Genomic DNA, 17,367 nt, shown 5'->3' on the forward strand with positions numbered 1-17,367 from the left:
TACATTTTCACAAAGTTTGCTGCCTCAGTTTTTATGATGGCAATTTGCATATACTCCAGAATGTTCTGAAGAGTGATCATATGAATTGCAATTAATTGCAAAGTCCCTCTTTGCCATGAAAAATAAACTTAAAGCGGATCTCCACCCAAAAATTGGACTTCTGCGTCAAGTACTGGTGACCCCCTGACATGCCACATTTGGCATGTCATTTTTTGCTGATGTCAGCCAGGAAGTCACGTGACCGCTGTGCTGCCCACTCGGCTCCTGCCGCTGTAGCTCATAGATGGGGTGGAGAATGGCTAGGAGTTACGTGACCGCTCTGAAGAGATCTGAAAAAATGGTATTTAGAAGTACAGTTTTCCACATAAACATACACCTAGTGTTATACCTGGATACAAGAGAGGGGCTGGCAGTATGTTTTTTAAAGTTTAAATGCCTACTACTAATAGATGCAGGAGAGGAGAGGCTCTAACACACATACAGAGCTGACAGGCAGGGAGGGGGGAGAAAGAGAGGACACAGGAGACAGAGAGGGGGTGCGGATGACGGAGGCACATAAACTGACCATGGTGTCAGGGCTCAGCAGCCATGATAAACCGTGGTCAGTTTACAGAGAGAAGGACATAGCCAGGCAGGATCAGCCAGGTATTTCAGGTGTTACAGGGGGCCAAATGACACAGCACAAGCACTGTACTGTATAACACGCTTTAAAAAAAGGAGCAGGATCAGTTTTTTATTTTTTGGGGTTAAAAACTAATGCAGAATCCAGTGCCTGAAGGTCACTTCCAGGCAAGCCCCCACAACACCCAGTTCAGCGGGTCAAGGTAATGCACCCTAGGCTGAGATAAGACCAATCCAGATAGATGCTTAGTAGAAACTAGCTTAAGCAGTGATGTAGTGAAGAATCTTGACTGAAAAAAAACAAAACAAAAAAAAAAAAAAAAAACAAAACAAACACACACACTTGTAAATCATGGTTAGACTTTTTTTTCCCCCAGCAGAGCTGAAGAGTCCACACTTCTTGCCATTCTCTTGCTAGTATCAAGAGGCATTCTTCTGTAAGTTTTCTGGCAGTACAACCTGACAGCATATAGCTTTCCTGTAATATTTTACCTTACATCCTGGCTTCTGCTCACAATGCAGGACTGAGTGACCTGATGGACCTTCTGAAAAGATCCTGAAAACACAGAGGACCACAAATCTCATGGAGAAGGCACTCCAGCACTGCGCAGGAGTATCTTTGAAATTTGGAATTCTCACCAATACCAATCTCGCTGGAATGCCCATGAGGTCGCTCTCGTACACAAGGAAAGAGGCCAACGGTATATATTTTTTTTAATACATACATGCAATTTGATGGACAACAAAGACGCATACAGTACACTGTTTTTCAGTAAAAGATCTTTAAGTTCATGTGAATAAACTCCTCTAATTTGGCAATTTTGGTTAAATAGGCCATTTAAGGTGAAGAAGAAGAAGAAAATGAAAAAAAAAAAAAAGTTGATCCTGCCAGACATTTTGTGAGCAAATAACCTCCAGCGTTCTGCCTGCAGAATTTGTAGACGTTACATTGTGCCCAGCTATCTATGTTGACTACAAACCACACAAAGTTATAGATCAGAGAATGGGGGGGGGGGCTGTTCTAGTCATGTCTTAAGGTAGAAATGCTGCTCCTCTACAGAAACCATATAGTGAATGTTATTACTCTAGGGCAGGAAGTGCATTATAGGCAAAATGAGCAGGTAGGCAATAAAAAGGAAAGTGCTAAAAAAAAAAAAACCTAATGAAGCTACCACATCAAAAGACTGCCAAGCTGCAATGCATTACATTTCTGTTCTTGGGTTAAGATATGCTTTATGCAAAACATACACAGAATAAACAGATATGAGAGCAAATATCCTCTTACCTGATACAATCCATTCTTTTGACATCAATGAATGTAGTAAATCTGTAAAAGATTAAAAAAAATGAATTAAATAAAAGTAAAAAGGACATATTGCTCATAGGATATGATAATAGCAGGAACTAAAAACTAAATATAACATTTCTTTGCAGGAGTTTGGTGTACTGTACAATATTTTTACCATGGTCGGCTGTCCCTCCTCAAGTCCAATGCAGGGATTTGCATTCATCTTTATGACATGGGGAAGACACAGTGGGGACCAGTCTAGTAGCATGGAGGATTGGGTAAGCAAATCTTCTTTTCTATACCCCCTAGACTTAAACAAGAAGTCATCCTTTGCAGTGCAGGCGCAGCCCCACCACCAACGGGAAATTTCCTAGTCTCCTGGAGTTCTACTTTAGGGTGTATTCACACGCCACTGTACATTGTTTTTCTTTCATTAGGTGATCCTCCATTTCGCAAAATCTGACAGTGCCAACTAATATTAGTAAATATGTTCTTTGTAACAGGAATGCTGCCAATGTCAAATAAAAATCCAGGACTCCCTGCTCTCTAAAGTGAGAAGGCTGTCTGTTGCCATTCCTTTGTCAAAGCAGAGTTCCACCCAAAAATGGAAATCCCGCTATGCGGATCCCCCCCCCCCCCCCCCGGTGTCATATTTGGCACCTTTCAGGGGGGGGGGGGGGGGAGCAGATACCCGTCTAATACAGGTACTTGCTCCGACTTCCAGTGAAAGATCTTTCGCCGCAGCATCCGCAGTGATCTACACCATGTCCGGCCCCTACTCCGCCCCCCCCCCCCCCCCCCGCTGTCTTCTGGGGGAGACACAGGTCCCAGGAGACAGAAGGGACCACTCGGAACGTGCAGCAAATCTCGCACATGCGCAGTAGGGAACCAGTCTGTGAAGCTGCAAGGCTTCACTTCCTGAATCCCTTACTTAAGATGCCGGCGCCTCCACCCAGAGCCGAGGGACGGGTCAGCTTCGGCTGAGGACATTGTGGGTGCCCTGGACAGGCAAGTGTCCCAGAAAGATGCAGGACCATTCAGAAAGCGCAGTGGAAACCAAAAACATGACGTCTAGACCCAAAGAAAACCGAAGAGAAAGCTCGGGTGAGGACAGTGCTGAATCCCTGGACAGCAAGGGTCCTATTGTTAAAGAGGAAGTAAAGCCTCTAAAAAAAAAAAAAAAAAAAAAAAAAACACACCCTGCAAGGCAAAGGCATAATGAGCTAGCATGCATGGCATACTTGCTCATTATGAATTACTTACCTGAGAGATTGAAGCCCCGGCATCGGCTCTCGTTTGCCTCCTTTGACGCCGCCATCTATCCCGGATGCGATGGAGTGACATCGTCGCGGCTCCGGCCAGTCACAGCACCGGAGCCGCGACGATGTCACTTCATTGCATGCGCGCTGGTGCCGCCACTAACGGCATGATCGCCGTTAGAAACGGCACGCTCAGTGCGCCTGCACCCAATGTCTACGGCGCAGGTTTGGGAGATATTTCTTGCACCTACAGGTAAGCCTTAATCTAGGCTTACCTGTAGGTTAAAGTGGTTGTAATGGGTTTACAACCACTTTAAAAATCAGCAGCTACAGTATTTGTTGCTGCTGACTAGGGCTGGGGAAAAAAAAAAAAAAAAAAAAAAAAAAAAATCGATTTTAATCTTGAATCCAGTTGAGAGATCAAATCGATTCAAAATTTAAACAAATCGATTTTTTTAGATTTTTTTTTTTTCACCGCGCCGGTCCTTAGGCGCTGCGGGCATGATGTTTTAGGCGAGGCCGCGGCTTCGGCCTAGTCCACGGCTTCGGCTGGACGCCGCGGACTAGGCCGAAGCCGCGGCCTCGCCTAAAAACTCACGCCCGCAGCGCCTCAAGCTGCAGGCAAGGAGTTTTTAGGTGAGGCCGCGGCTTCGGCCTAGTCTGCGAGGCCGGACGCCGGGGACTAGGCCAAAGCCGCGGCCTCGCCTAAAAGAGAAAAGAAAAAAGGACCCTCGATTCGAATCGCGAATCGAGTTTTTTTTTTTTTTTTTTAAGAGAATCGAAGATTTTTTCTTTTTAAGAAAATCTCCCAGCCCTACTGCTGACTTAATCTTTTATTTTCAGGGTGAAGAACTAGTTTAATCTGTCAGGATGTCAGACATCTGATAATTTGCATATCAACTCTTCTAGTCAGGAAACGAAAAAAAAAAAAAAAGAAAGAAAAAACACATTACTTTAAAATCTTGTACCCCAATCAAGATATACAGTGGAACCTTGGTTTTCGAGTAACGCGGATAACGAGCATTTCGCAAACTGAGCACTGTATTTCTAAAATTCCTAACTCAGTTTGGTAGTTTTGTCTCGCAAAACGAGCAGGATTCAGGCCAAAAGTGGTGTGCAGTACCGCTTTTGGCCTGAGGTGGAGGGTGCCGGAGCCAAGCAGAGCCGAAAGTCACCGATCGGCGCCATTCGGAAGTGCACGGAAAGGCCAGAGGACAGTTCGACTGACCTCGGAAAGGCTCGTGAATGGAGTCTTTCCAAGGTTTCCCAAAGTGTCCCTCGGGCCTTTTCTGAGGCTCTCCGACGCCCCCCGCCTCTGGCCGCATGCGGTATTGCATCCCATTGAAGTCAATGCGGAAAAAATTATTTTCGTTTCCATTGACTTCAATGGGAAAACTCGCTTTGATATGCAAGTACATTGGATTACGAGCATACTCGTAGAACGGATTATGCTCGTAATCACAGGTTCCACTGTAAAATAATTATTAAGACTGGAGATCTTTTTTAAACATAAAGCTGTGGCTTATTTAAACAAAGCGCATCATCCAGTAGCCGAAACCCGTCATGTAGCACCCAGGTTTAACACCACAGTCACACTTTTACATTTAGGACTATCCTCATTAGCCATAGGTTCATTTAAAGTGTAATGTATTCACTGCCTTGTTATTCTCTCTCTCTCTCTAGCCCCAGAAAGATTTGCCCCCTTAATGACCAGGCAGTTTTTTGCAATAGGGCACTGCGTCACTTTAACTGACAATTGCGTGGTCGTGCGACGCTGTACCCAAACAAAATTGACTTTTTTTCCCCCTTTCTATTGGTAGTATTTAACCGTGTGTGTGTGTGTGTGTGTGTGTGTGTGTGGGGTGGGGGGTTGCTTGGTTTATGCAAAACTTATCGAGTCTACAGACTATGGGATAGATTTAGGGAATTTATCGTTTTTTACTGGCGATGGTGGCAATCTGCGTTTTTTAGCAAGACTGCGACATTGCGGTGGACAAATCTGACCCCAAATGACACTTTTTGGGGACCAGTGACATTATTGATCAGTGTATTTTAGCACTGATCAATGTAAAAATGACACTGGCAGGGAAGGGGTTAACAGTAGGGGATGATCAAGGGGTTAATTGTGTTCCCTGGGTGTGTTCTAACTCTGGGTGGGGTGGGATGGGCTGGCAGGGACATGACAGAGATCACTGGGAACAGTAGATCTGTCAGAATGGGGCTCCGCCTTGTTTACAAAAGGCAGATCCCCATTCTGCCTCTGTACTAGGCGATCGCGGGTAACCGGCGGATATCAAGTCCACTTGACCCTGTGTGCCAACTATCGTGCGAGCCGTCGTACAGCTACGGCGATTTGCACAGGAGAGCCAACCTGCTGCCATATGGGGGATGACCCTGGTTTGGGCGGGGGGGGGGGGGGGGGGGGTTGGGGGTAGGTATAAGCAAAAATATTTTTGGTGAAGTTGGGCTTTAGGCTGCATTTGCACGTGAGCATTTTCAGCTCGTAAAACGTCCGAAAAAATGCCCAACAAGCAAAATCCCATTCTTTTAAATTGCCCCTGTTCATATCTGAGCATTCTGTAGCCTTGGGCAAAATGTCTGAAGCTCAAAAAAGTACATGAGCTTCTTTTTGAGCAGATTACAGGAGTTTTTCACATTGGTGACCTTTTGAACTGTGCAAAATCACAGAAAAAACGCACGACTTTCTGCCTGAAAACAAAATGCTCAGGTGTGAATGCAGCCTTATGGGAAAAAAAAAAAAAAACAAACAAAAAAAAAAAAAAAAAAAACACACACCACAGCACTGCCTCAGGAGGAAACTACTGATCTTATGACTTTTTTTAAAATTATTTATTTTTTTTTTTTTTTCCTATAAAAATAACAAAGCTTTACAAACATGTTCTACTTACCTTCTCTGTTGCAGTGGATTTGCACAGAGCAGCCCAGATCCTCCAAAATCAGGGGGAGAGAGGGGAGGGGAGGTGAGAGGAGGAAAATGTTTTTATTTAGGGTAAGGGTATTCTTTAACCACTTGACGACCGGCTCCTGTACATATACGTCGGCAGTTTAAAGATGGATCTCGGTAACAGCAGCAGCAGCTGCTGCCACAACCGAGGTATCCATCTTTTCGGCCGGCGGTTCTGTTTACGATAATGGTGGTCTCTGTGGCGGATTCGCCACGAGATCACCGTTATCGACTGCAGGAGAGGGGGGTCACCCCCTCTCCCGCGCCCTCCGCATCGGCAGAGGCGATCGGGACCTGTCCGTGGCTGGGTATGGAGAGTGAGGGGAGGATGGTCCCCACCCACCCTTATACTATAGCAGGGCGGAAGCTATGTCAAAACATCACTCCCGCCCATACGTCTTAAAGGGCCATTTTTCTATTGTCATTTTTTCAAATGACAATTTTTTTTTTTTTTTTTTTTTTTACACTGCATTGAGCAGTGTATACACCTTTCCTCCACCGCCCCTGCCAATTGAATTGAATGGGCAGCGCTGTCGAAGCACCCAAAAAGTAATTTGGCAGGGGAAGTTTTTTCAGGTGCTTTACAGGCACTATTTTTGGCCCAAAAGCACCTGAAAAACGCCTCAGTGTGAAAGGTGTCTTACTGCAACATGACTCGTCAAAACCTGCAGTTCAAAGTCTTCTCTTTACAGCTGAGGGCTAGACTTGCTTACATTGACCACTGTCAAAAGGAGAATTTCACCTTTTCTAGCATGTTACACCCATATTCAGGGTATAACATGTTACTGTTGCAGCAGCGCTCCCCCCCCGATCGCCCGTTGTGACATCTGCACCCACATCATGCATTTACAGGTCCCTGTGAACCACACGTAGCAAAAGCCTTTGAGGCTTTCCGCTTATACAGTTGTGCTCATAAGTTTACGTACACTGGCAGAATTTATGATTTCATGTCCATTTTTCAGAGAATATGAATGATAACACAAACTTTTCTTTCACTCATGGTTAGTGTTTGGCTGAAGCCATTTATTATCAAATCAACTGTGTTTACTCTTGTTAAATCATAATGGCAACAGAAACTACCCAAATGGCCCTGATCAAAAAAGTTTACATACCCTGGTGATTTCGGCCTGTTGACACAAAGGTGTCCTTTTATGAAACTGAGATCAGCGGCGATCCCGAGTCTCACCGCTGATCTCAGCTCATTACCAGTTTATGAAACTGAGATAATCAGTGGAGAACATGTTCTCCGCTGATTATCTCAGCAGAGTGAGAATTTGTAACTGACTTCACAGAAACGGCCAGTTTATGAAGGTGCGATCTCGGCACCTCACTTTCTGATTCACCATTTCAGAAGTGGAGAATCAGAGTGAGAAGCCTGAAACTGGCTGAGTAATCTGGAGAAAGCAAGAAGTCTTTTGACTTCTTTCACCAAACAGTCAGAGCACACCTTCCCCACCATTACACACCCCAAAACCAGCAGGATAGGAATATATATATATATATATATATATATATATATATATATATATATATATATATATATATTTATATTAGGGGTGCGCATCTTCACTGGCCTCACGATTCGATTACGATTATCAGGTCCACGATTCACGATGCATCACGATTACTCATCCAAAAAATTTAAGTAGTCAGAAGAACTCCATTTTTAAAATTGTATCTGTTCTTAAAAAAAAGACAACACTCCCTGCATGTAGCAAAGTGTAAACACAGCAGACAACTTAAAGAGGAGCTCCAGATTGCCCCCAAATTACTACAGAAGATGGTCAGAGACTGCAGACATGATACAGGAGATGATCAGAGACTGCAGACATGATACAGGAGATGATCAGAGACTGCAGACATGATACAGGAGATGATCAGAGACTGCAGACATGATACAGGAGATGATCAGAGACTGCAGACATGATACAGGAGATGATCAGAGACTGCAGACATGATACAGGAGATGATCAGAGACTGCAGACATAATACAGGAGATGATCAGAGACTGCAGACATACTACAGGAGATGATCAGAGACTGCAGACATACTACAGGAGATGGTCAGAGACTGCAGACATGATACAGGAGATGGTCAGAGACTGCAGACATGATACAGGAGATGGTCAGAGACTGCAGACATGATACAGGAGATGGTCAGAGACTGCAGACATGATACAGGAGATGGTCAGAGACTGCAGACATGATACAGGAGATGGTCAGAGACTGCAGACATGATACAGGAGATGGTCAGAGACTGCAGACATGATACAGGAGATGGTCAGAGACTGCAGACATGGTACAGGAGATGATCAGAGACTGCAGACCTGCTGAACATGGTAAGGGAGGTGCCAGACTGTCCTATCCAAGATGACCAATACCCCGCCCCCCCTCACCACTAACCTGTCACCATATAATACTATTACCATAGCGCTCCCCTGCCCAGTGTCACCACAGACCAATTCCCATCCTTCTCGACCAGCATCCACACAGTCCTCTGCTCTTCACCGCCGCAGCCCCCCCCCCCCCACTTCTACACAGTGAGCATGCAGATAGGGCAATAAAACAAAAAATGGTGTGCAGTGCTTTGTGGTGATAATAAATGCACAAAAGAGTCTTACGTAGTGAATAAATATAGTCCTGAAATATATAATCTGTGATCTGATTAAAAGAAATCTTTTGTGTATTCAAAGTAATTCCAGTGCTGAGTGTTCTCTGCTGTGTTCAAATCATTCACCAGAAATCAGGAATGATTTGAACACAGCAGAGAACACTCAGCACTGGAATTACTTTGAATATACAGAAGATTTCTTTCAATCAGATCACAGATTATGACTATATTTGTTCACTACGTACTTAACACTCTTTTGTACATTTGTCACTGCAAAGCACTGCACACCATTTTTGGTTTTATTGCATACAGTCTGGCACCTCCCTTACCATGTCAGTCTTTAGTTCTCAGTGTCCTCCCCATGGCCCCCTCACCTGGCTCTACTGCTCTTCTGGCTCTCCTCCAGCTCTGCCTCATCCTCCTCCATCACCGCTCTGAAACCTTCCGGGACCAAAAGCACTGATGGCTCCACTCTCCTCCTCGGAGCTCCGTGCTCCAGAAGCCGGCCGCGGCCACCACTCTTAGCAGCAGGGACAGCTCCAGCCACCACAAGCTCCGGCGCTCCATGTTTCCAACGTGCACACAGCGTGGCTCCTCACTTCCGCATTCCACCACCATGACGCCGCCTGGGATCACTATCTATTGGCTGGTGAGGGGGTGGGACGATGAGGGGAGAGAGAAGGGGATGAATGGAAGGCCTCCTCTCCTCGCGACACAGGGGGGTGACGTCAGTGGGAGGCGGATCAAAACGGCGCAGAAACTTCGGCTTTCAGCTCCACTCGGAGGCAGGGCATGGTGCGGCGGCACGGCGCGAGGATGACGTCATCCTCAATAATCGATTTCTTAAGGCTACAGAATCGATGCCGCATCGTGGACAGTCGAATCCCGATGCATCGATTCAACGATTAATTTCAACACCCCTAATATAAATATATATATATATATATATATATATATATATATATATATATATATATATATATATATATATATATATATATATATATATATTTTTTTTTTGATGTTCACGTCTCTGGCTGGGTTCACACTTGTGCGATGCGTGAACCAGCGTGATTCCTGTGTGGGTTTTCACATCGCACCTACATTGACATTTGCGCATCACTGCGGGTGTCAATGTAAAGTTAATGACACCCCCAGATCATTTTACAGATCGCAGTGCGAACTATGTAATGGTGCAGGAATCGGATCGCATGGGTGTGATCCGATTCCAGTGCGGACCAAATAAAGGGTCCTGTACCATTTTGGTACAAATGCAATATGATTTAGGGCCAGTTCCCACTGCTGCGGTGTCCGAGATCGGATGTGATTCGCACCGCACTGCAGTGCAAAAATCACATCCGATCTCTGTGCGATGCGATTTCAGCCATACAGATAGTATTGCTAAATTTGCATTGCCCTCGGACCAAACTCTTACAGGACCCTTTTTTTGGTCCACAGCAGAATCGGATCGCATGGGTGTTCACACCCATGCGATTCGATTACTGTCCAAGTTTGCAGATCGCACTGCGATATGGGAACTGATTTGGGGGTGTTAACTTTTAGGCCCAGTTCACACTTGTGCGATGCAGGACATCGCACAGGCATCGCATGTTATTCGCAGAACACTGCCATTCACATTACATGCGATGTCTGTGCGGTGCGATATCAGCTGTACAGATAGTATGGCTGATATCGCACCGCATTCGGTGCAAACACGCACAGGACCCTTTTTTCTGTTCGGACCAGAATCGGATCGCATGTGTGATTCATGTCCGGACTGTCAGTTCGCAGTGCGATATGCAAGCTGAACTGGGGGTGTCGTTAACAATGTATTCACACTCTCCAGCGATTCGCATATGGCAGTGTGAACTGACATGCGAGTCGGTGCGATGCGGGAACCCGCAGTGGATTCGCAGTGTTCTCGCATTGCACCAGTTTATCAATTTTTATGTTTATCAATTATGAAATATATTTTATTTTAATTTAATAAATATTTATACTTGTATACTTTATTAAAATTATTTTTTTAATGATTATAAATGTATTTTGCATTTATATGAATGGTGTATAGCTGCATTACATATGTGCATTACATTCATTTACTATACACCATTCACATTTAAATAGGGACATGTATGATCTTTAAATATTGATAAAAACAATGTTTTTTTTATAATTAGGTTAATGTATATTGTATAGGGGGAATTTAACTTTATTATTTTATTAATATGTTGGGGAATAATGTGTGCTGATTTGTGTTAAACTTTTGTATTTTATGGTTCCTCATACTGTAATCCCGCTACATCACACGAGATTATAGTGAGAGGAGCCATTCTCAGGAGTTCCCGGCGTTTGTAGATCGCTCCTCAACTCAACATGAGAAGTGATCTACACACTTTCATAAACAGGCACTCAGAGGAGAGCGATCTCCTCTGAGAATGCCTGAGAACTGAAAAGCGGTATTTTACCGCACTTTCATAAAAGGACACCATAGAGGTTTGAACGGCTATTAAAAGGTAACCATCCTCAGTTGTGATCTGTTTGCTTGTAATTAGTGTGTGTTTAAAAGGTCAATGTTTTTGGACTCCTGACAGACCCTTGCATCTTTCATCCAGTGCTGCATTGATGATTCTGAGTCATGGGGAAAGCAAAAGAATTGTCAAAGGATCTGCAGGAAAAGGTAATTGAACTGTATAAAACAGGAAAGGGCTATAAAAAAAAAAAAAGATATCCAAGGAATTGAGAATGCCAATCAGCAGCGTTCAAACTCTAATCAAGAAGTGGAAATGAGGGGTTCTGTTGAAACCAAACCACAGTCAGGTAGACCCACTAAAATTTCAGCCACAACTGCCAGGAAAATTGTTTGGGGTGCAAAGAAAAACCCATAAGTTGGAAGGCTGGCCGCAGGCTAGCATGAATTTGTAGGAGTGCGAGGGCTATATATCCCTCCCTCCAGCTTGTTTCCGGGTTCCCACCCACCTGTTCCCCCATACTTTCATCATTTCATTTACATTTCATACATATTCATTCAGGGTATGCCCTCTTTTAGGCATACTGACCAGCTAGGCCAAGGCACACCTCAGGTCTTGGTAGTTAGGATTATCGCATTTCCAAGTGAAGACTCTGATTACAAATAACTTCAGGTGAAATACAGGACTCTCTGAAAACCTGTGGTGTGGCTGTTTCAAGATGCACAATAAGGAGGCACTTGAAGCAAGATGGGCTGCATGGTCGAGTCTAGGGCTGCAACTAACAATTATTTTCATAATCGATTAGTTGGCCGATTATTGTTTTGATTAATCGGTTAATAACCTTAAAGAATAGTGTGGTGTATAATTTAGTTAATATGTAAAGTTTTAAAAAAAGGCAATTTATTCTTAAATATCTCTATGCAGTGGTAAATATAAATAACCAACTATATAGTTAGAGAGCAAAATCTCTAATCCACTCTTAGAATAACAGACAGAAGAGATATACTGTATATGCTATTAGAAGAGCTATACTGTATATGCTATTAGAAGAGCTATACTGTATATGCTATTAGAAGAGCTATACTGTATATGCTATTAGAAGAGCTATACTGTATATGCTATTAGAAGAGCTATACTGTATATGCTATTAGAAGAGCTATACTGTATATGCTATTAGAGGTTGAATCTGGTAAATATCATCAGACTGTTAGTTCTGTTTGAAAATCTGCAAAACAGTCTTTAACAACTAACATATTATATGCTGGCCATACAAAAACAATGTCTTTCTTAAAAAAGAAAAAAATGTAATTTTAAGAAAGTTCGTTTGATTTTCGAATCGTTAGTGGGGTCAAATCGAAGTTTGTTTTCAACCACAGTGACGGGAAAATTTAGAAAACTTCTTGGTCAAAGAAATTTTCAGACAGTGTATGTTGTTTTCGTTCAGAAATTACATTATTTTAAAACAGAATGTTGAAAGCAAGTGAAAATTTCAAACAACATTCTTTCATTCAGCGAATGTACAAAGATTTTTCATATGAATATTCTCATCTGAAAATTGATCGGTGTGGCCAGCATAAGGCTCAGTACACACCTATGCAGTTTGCTTTTGATCTGTTTCTACACTGCTTTTTGCTGTGCGTTAAGTATAGTATAGAGAGCCCCAATAGAAAGGTAAAGAAAACTTCTGCCTTTAGAACCACTCACTTCCTGCCCGGGACTACATGTCCCATGGGGCATTGCTCCTCATACATTCACAAGTTCTCAGGCACTTACTGACATGTATGGAAGATGTACTGAGCTGTATGTGTGCTGCACTGTATTTCCTGATATGTAAACAAAGAATGCATTCTGTATGCAGGCCAACTAATCGGCTAACCGATTAATCGATTATGAAAATAGTAATCGATTAATTTCATAATCGATTAGTTGTCGATGAATCGATTAGTTGTTTCAGCCCTAGTCGAGTCGCCAGAAGAAAGCCATTACTAGGCAAATGCGACAAAGTATCCTGCTTACAATACGCCAAACAGCACCAAGACAAGCCTCAAACTTTCTGGCACAAAGACATTTGGAGTGATGAGACCAAAATTGAGCTTTTTGGCCATAACCATAAACGCTACATTTGGAGAGGAGTCAACAAGGCCTATGTTAAAAAAAAAAAAAAAAAAAAAAAAAGAAGGGTACGGAGGTGGATCGCTGACGTTTTAGGGATGTGTGAGCTACAAAAAGGTACAGGAAGTTTGGTCAAAATTGTTGGCAAGATAATTGCAGCATGTTATCAAAAAATACTGGAGGAACATTTGCATTCGTCAGCCAGGAAGCTGCACATGGGACGTACTCGGACATTCCAACATGACCATGATCCAAAACACAAGGCCAAGTCGACCTCTCATTGGCTACAGCAGAATAAAGTGAAGGTTCTGGAGCGGCCATCTCATTCTCCTGACCTCAATATCATTGAGCCACTCTGGGGAGATCTCAAACGTGCAGTTCATACAAGACCGCCCAAGAATTTACAGGAACTGGAGGCTTTTTGCCAAGAGGAATGGGAAGCTATACCATCGGAGAAGATAAAGAGCCTCATCCACAAATACCACAAAAGACTTCAAGCTGTCATTAGTGGTAAAGGGGGCAATACACGGTATTAAGAACTGGAGTATGTAAATTTTGATCAGGGTCATTTAGGTAGTTTGTTGCCATGATGATTTAAAAAGAGTAAAAACAGTTGATTGATAATAAATGGCTTCAGCCAAACACTAACCACGAGTGAAAGAAAAGTTTGTGTTATCATTCATATTCTCTAAAAATGGCCAAGAAATCAAATTCTGCCAGGATATGTAAAATTATGAGCACAACTGTAGTTCTCAATGAACTACTAGGACGCTGTTAAGCTCTCCAAGTAGTGCATGGACACTTCCCATCAGTGTGCAACTGCCTGCTCCTGTAAGGTATCCCAGGGATGTCAAAACACTGATCTACATTCTGTTCGGCTCCAATTCAACAGGGGATATGCCCAAGGATCCCCTGCTGAGCGAAGTGGACCCCACTGCATATGAAAGCTTAGACATTTTCTCCACTTTCCAAGAGTCTTTTAGGGCCCATTCAGTGGGATGCATTTTTGACCTATTATCGTATCGCAAAGTTTAAACTAGTGCAGTGAAAAAAAATAATAAAATAAAAAAGTAAAGCAGGCTGCACTTTTTGAACAGAAATGCTCATACATGCATGTAAATGCACTGCAATGCAGTACACATAAAACCATTTAACGAATCTGTGACGTCAACATGCATGGGTGCGCCAGCAGGTCCCGCGGCCGTGCAGTCTGGATTGTCATACCGCTTGCCCTATTTCTTCCATATATAAGTGCAATAACCGTCATATTAAAATGTTGCTTATGGAGTACTGCATTATGAGGCTTCTCCTTTCTTGCTTTTAACTGATGCCTGTCAGAGTGAGAGTTTGGTGGCTAGAGAGTTAACTGCATATATTCTTGCTGTGGGGACATCATTGCTGCTGGCGGGGCCACAAACATACTTGGAAGTCTGATGGTGAGAGCATCGGTCCTCCTTTTGGAAAAAAAAGCACTTGTGATCATCATTCCTGTCTGGTAAGAGGCTTAGGGGTTAATTTACTAACCACTTACAGACTGGAAGATATGGCTGCTTAAAGAAGTGGAAACCCAAAAAAATATTTTAATTAAAAGGCTTGCACCTTGTACAGTATAGGATTTAATGTCATCTGTGCCCAGTCTTGCCACAAAGAGTTAATCCAGCTCTGAGCAGTCCTCTTATCTTTTTTTCAGAAAGGTAAAAACTGACACACAGAGAAATAGGAGTCAGTTCTTCCCCCTTGCTGTGACAGGTGATTTACATATCTCATGCAGGAGTGTGAGAGGCATTCTGTGTACTTCAGATCCCCTCCTCCTTTCTTCTCCAGCTCTCCCAGGATTGGCTGCTCCACACCTCAGCATGATTGGGCATGCTGAAGTCATGTGGTGACTTTTGGGTTTTGAATGGATGTTAGTGATCATAGCAGAAGTTCAGTGCGAGAAATACACAGGAGAAAATGCATGTTGACAAGGGGAGTGTAGAGGTGGGCGGGGAGTCTGACATCACGACTCTACCCATGAGCTCCAGACAACAGACCCACCCACAGAATCTGCAGTTCTTCGGGTCTCATAACAGACAGAGGGGAGACATTTGACAGGTAAGGATACATGTATATCCTTATAGATAGATAACCACTATGGCAGTAGTTTAGAAAGAATGAGTGGGTTTACACCCACTTTAATGACCAGGCCATTTTTGCAATATGGCTCTGCGTCGCTTTAACTGACAATTGTGCGGTCGTGCGACGCTGTACCCAATTAAAATTGACGTCTTTTTTTCCCCACAAATAGAGCTGTTGGTGGTATTTGATCACCTCTGCGGTTTTTATTTACAGTATGCGCTATAAACAAAAATATAAATTTTTTTTTTTTTTTTTTACTTGAAAGAAAGAAGAAGAAAGAATCGCCAAAAATGTTTAAAATCTGCCCTGACAGAACAGGGATTTGTGCGTTTACACACACAAATCCCTGTTCCTGCTCTCGTGCATGTGATCGCGGGTGGCCGGCGGCAATCGCGCCTACCAGCCACGCAAAAAAAAAAAAAAAAAAAAAAAAAAAAAAAAAGGGTACAGACATACCCATATGGCGATTCGCGAACGAACCATTTTGCCAAAGTATATTGGCGTGGTTTTATTTTGAGTATAGTATTCAGGAGTTTTCAGGTGCAGTAGTCGTTTATTAATTTAAACCAAGTGCTAGGTCTTATGTAAATTTCAATACACATAAAAGCCCAAAGACAAAAGTGACCTCAAATGAAATGCAAGCTTAAGAAAAATGCATCACAAATGGAAATAAAAATGCATGTCACTGTGCATGCAAAAACGTTCCGTAAACATATAGCTTCTAGTGTAAATGGGCCCTTAACCACTTCAGCTCTGAAAGTTTACCCACTTCCTGACCAAGCCATTTTTTGCAATATGGCACTGCGTTGCTTTGACTGAAAATTGCGCGGTCGTGCGACACTGTGCTCAATTAAAATTGATGTTCTTTTTTCTCCCCATAATTAGAGCTTTCTTTTGGTGGTATTTGAGCAACTCATATATAACATTATATCTATTATTATTATTTAAGGTACTTATATAGCGCCATCAATTTACGCAGCGCTTTACATATACATTGTACATTTACATCAGTCCCTACCCTCAAGGAGCTTACAATCTAAGGTCCCAACTCACATTCATATACAGGGGCCAGTTTAGACAGAAGCCAATTAACCTACCAGCATGTCTTTGGAGTGTGGGAGGAAACTGGAGTACCCGGAGGAAACCCACGCAGGCACAGGAAGAACATGCAAACTCCAGGCAGGTAGTGTTGTGGTTGAGATTTGAACCAGCAACCCTTGTTACTGCTAGGTGATAGTGCTACCCACTACACCACTGTGCCGCCCATATCTATCTATCTATGCTACAAAACATTCCCAATAAATAAAAAAAAATACAAATACAAATAAAACAAAAAACAAATCAAGTTTCTTCCTCAATTTAGACCAATGTGTATTCTGCTACATATTTTTGGTAAAAAGTCCCAATAAGCATATAGTGATGGGTTTGTGCAAAAGTTACAGCATCCAAAATCTATTGTATATATTTAGGGACTTTACTTTTTTATTGTTTTTAATAGTAATGGCAGCAATCAGCGATTTTTAGTGGGACTGCGACAATGCGGAGGACAAATCTGACACCAAGGAGTCGATTTACTAAAGGCAATCCACTTTGTACCATAAGTGCAGTCGCTTTAGATCTGAGGGGGAAGATCTGAAATGAGGGGAAGTTCTGCTGATTTTATCATCCAATCACGTACAAGCAAAAATGCAGTTTTTTTTATTTTCCTTGCATGTCCCCCTCAGATCTACAGCAACTGCACTTCCAGTGCACAGTGGATTTGCCTTTAGTAAATGAACCCCACGATCTCTCCTTTGTTCCATGACAGATTAGCGGTTTGCCTTGTTTACATAGGCACACCGCTGCTCAGTCTCTCCACAGAACGATCAGCAGGTCGCTGGACACGCCAATTGGCTCCCGCTGTGTCCAGTCACTGCGGGAGCT

At 43.0% G+C, this 17,367-nt stretch overlaps 1 protein-coding gene across 2 annotated transcripts in view; it reads right to left on the bottom strand.

Moving 5' to 3' along the window:
* RELA (RELA proto-oncogene, NF-kB subunit) overlaps nucleotides 1-17,367 on the bottom strand; it is a 111,009-nt gene that overhangs the window by 81,375 nt on the left and 12,267 nt on the right. For both annotated transcript variants that reach the window (XM_073605224.1, XM_073605223.1), the window contains exon 2: nucleotides 1,907-1,948. In XM_073605224.1, coding sequence (XP_073461325.1) covers nucleotides 1,907-1,948 — 42 coding nt within the window. The remainder of the gene's footprint in view (nucleotides 1-1,906; nucleotides 1,949-17,367) is intronic.

Source organism: Aquarana catesbeiana, linkage group LG11 (genome assembly GCF_042186555.1).
Source record: "Aquarana catesbeiana isolate 2022-GZ linkage group LG11, ASM4218655v1, whole genome shotgun sequence".
NCBI classification, from domain to species: Eukaryota; Metazoa; Chordata; class Amphibia; order Anura; family Ranidae; genus Aquarana; species Aquarana catesbeiana.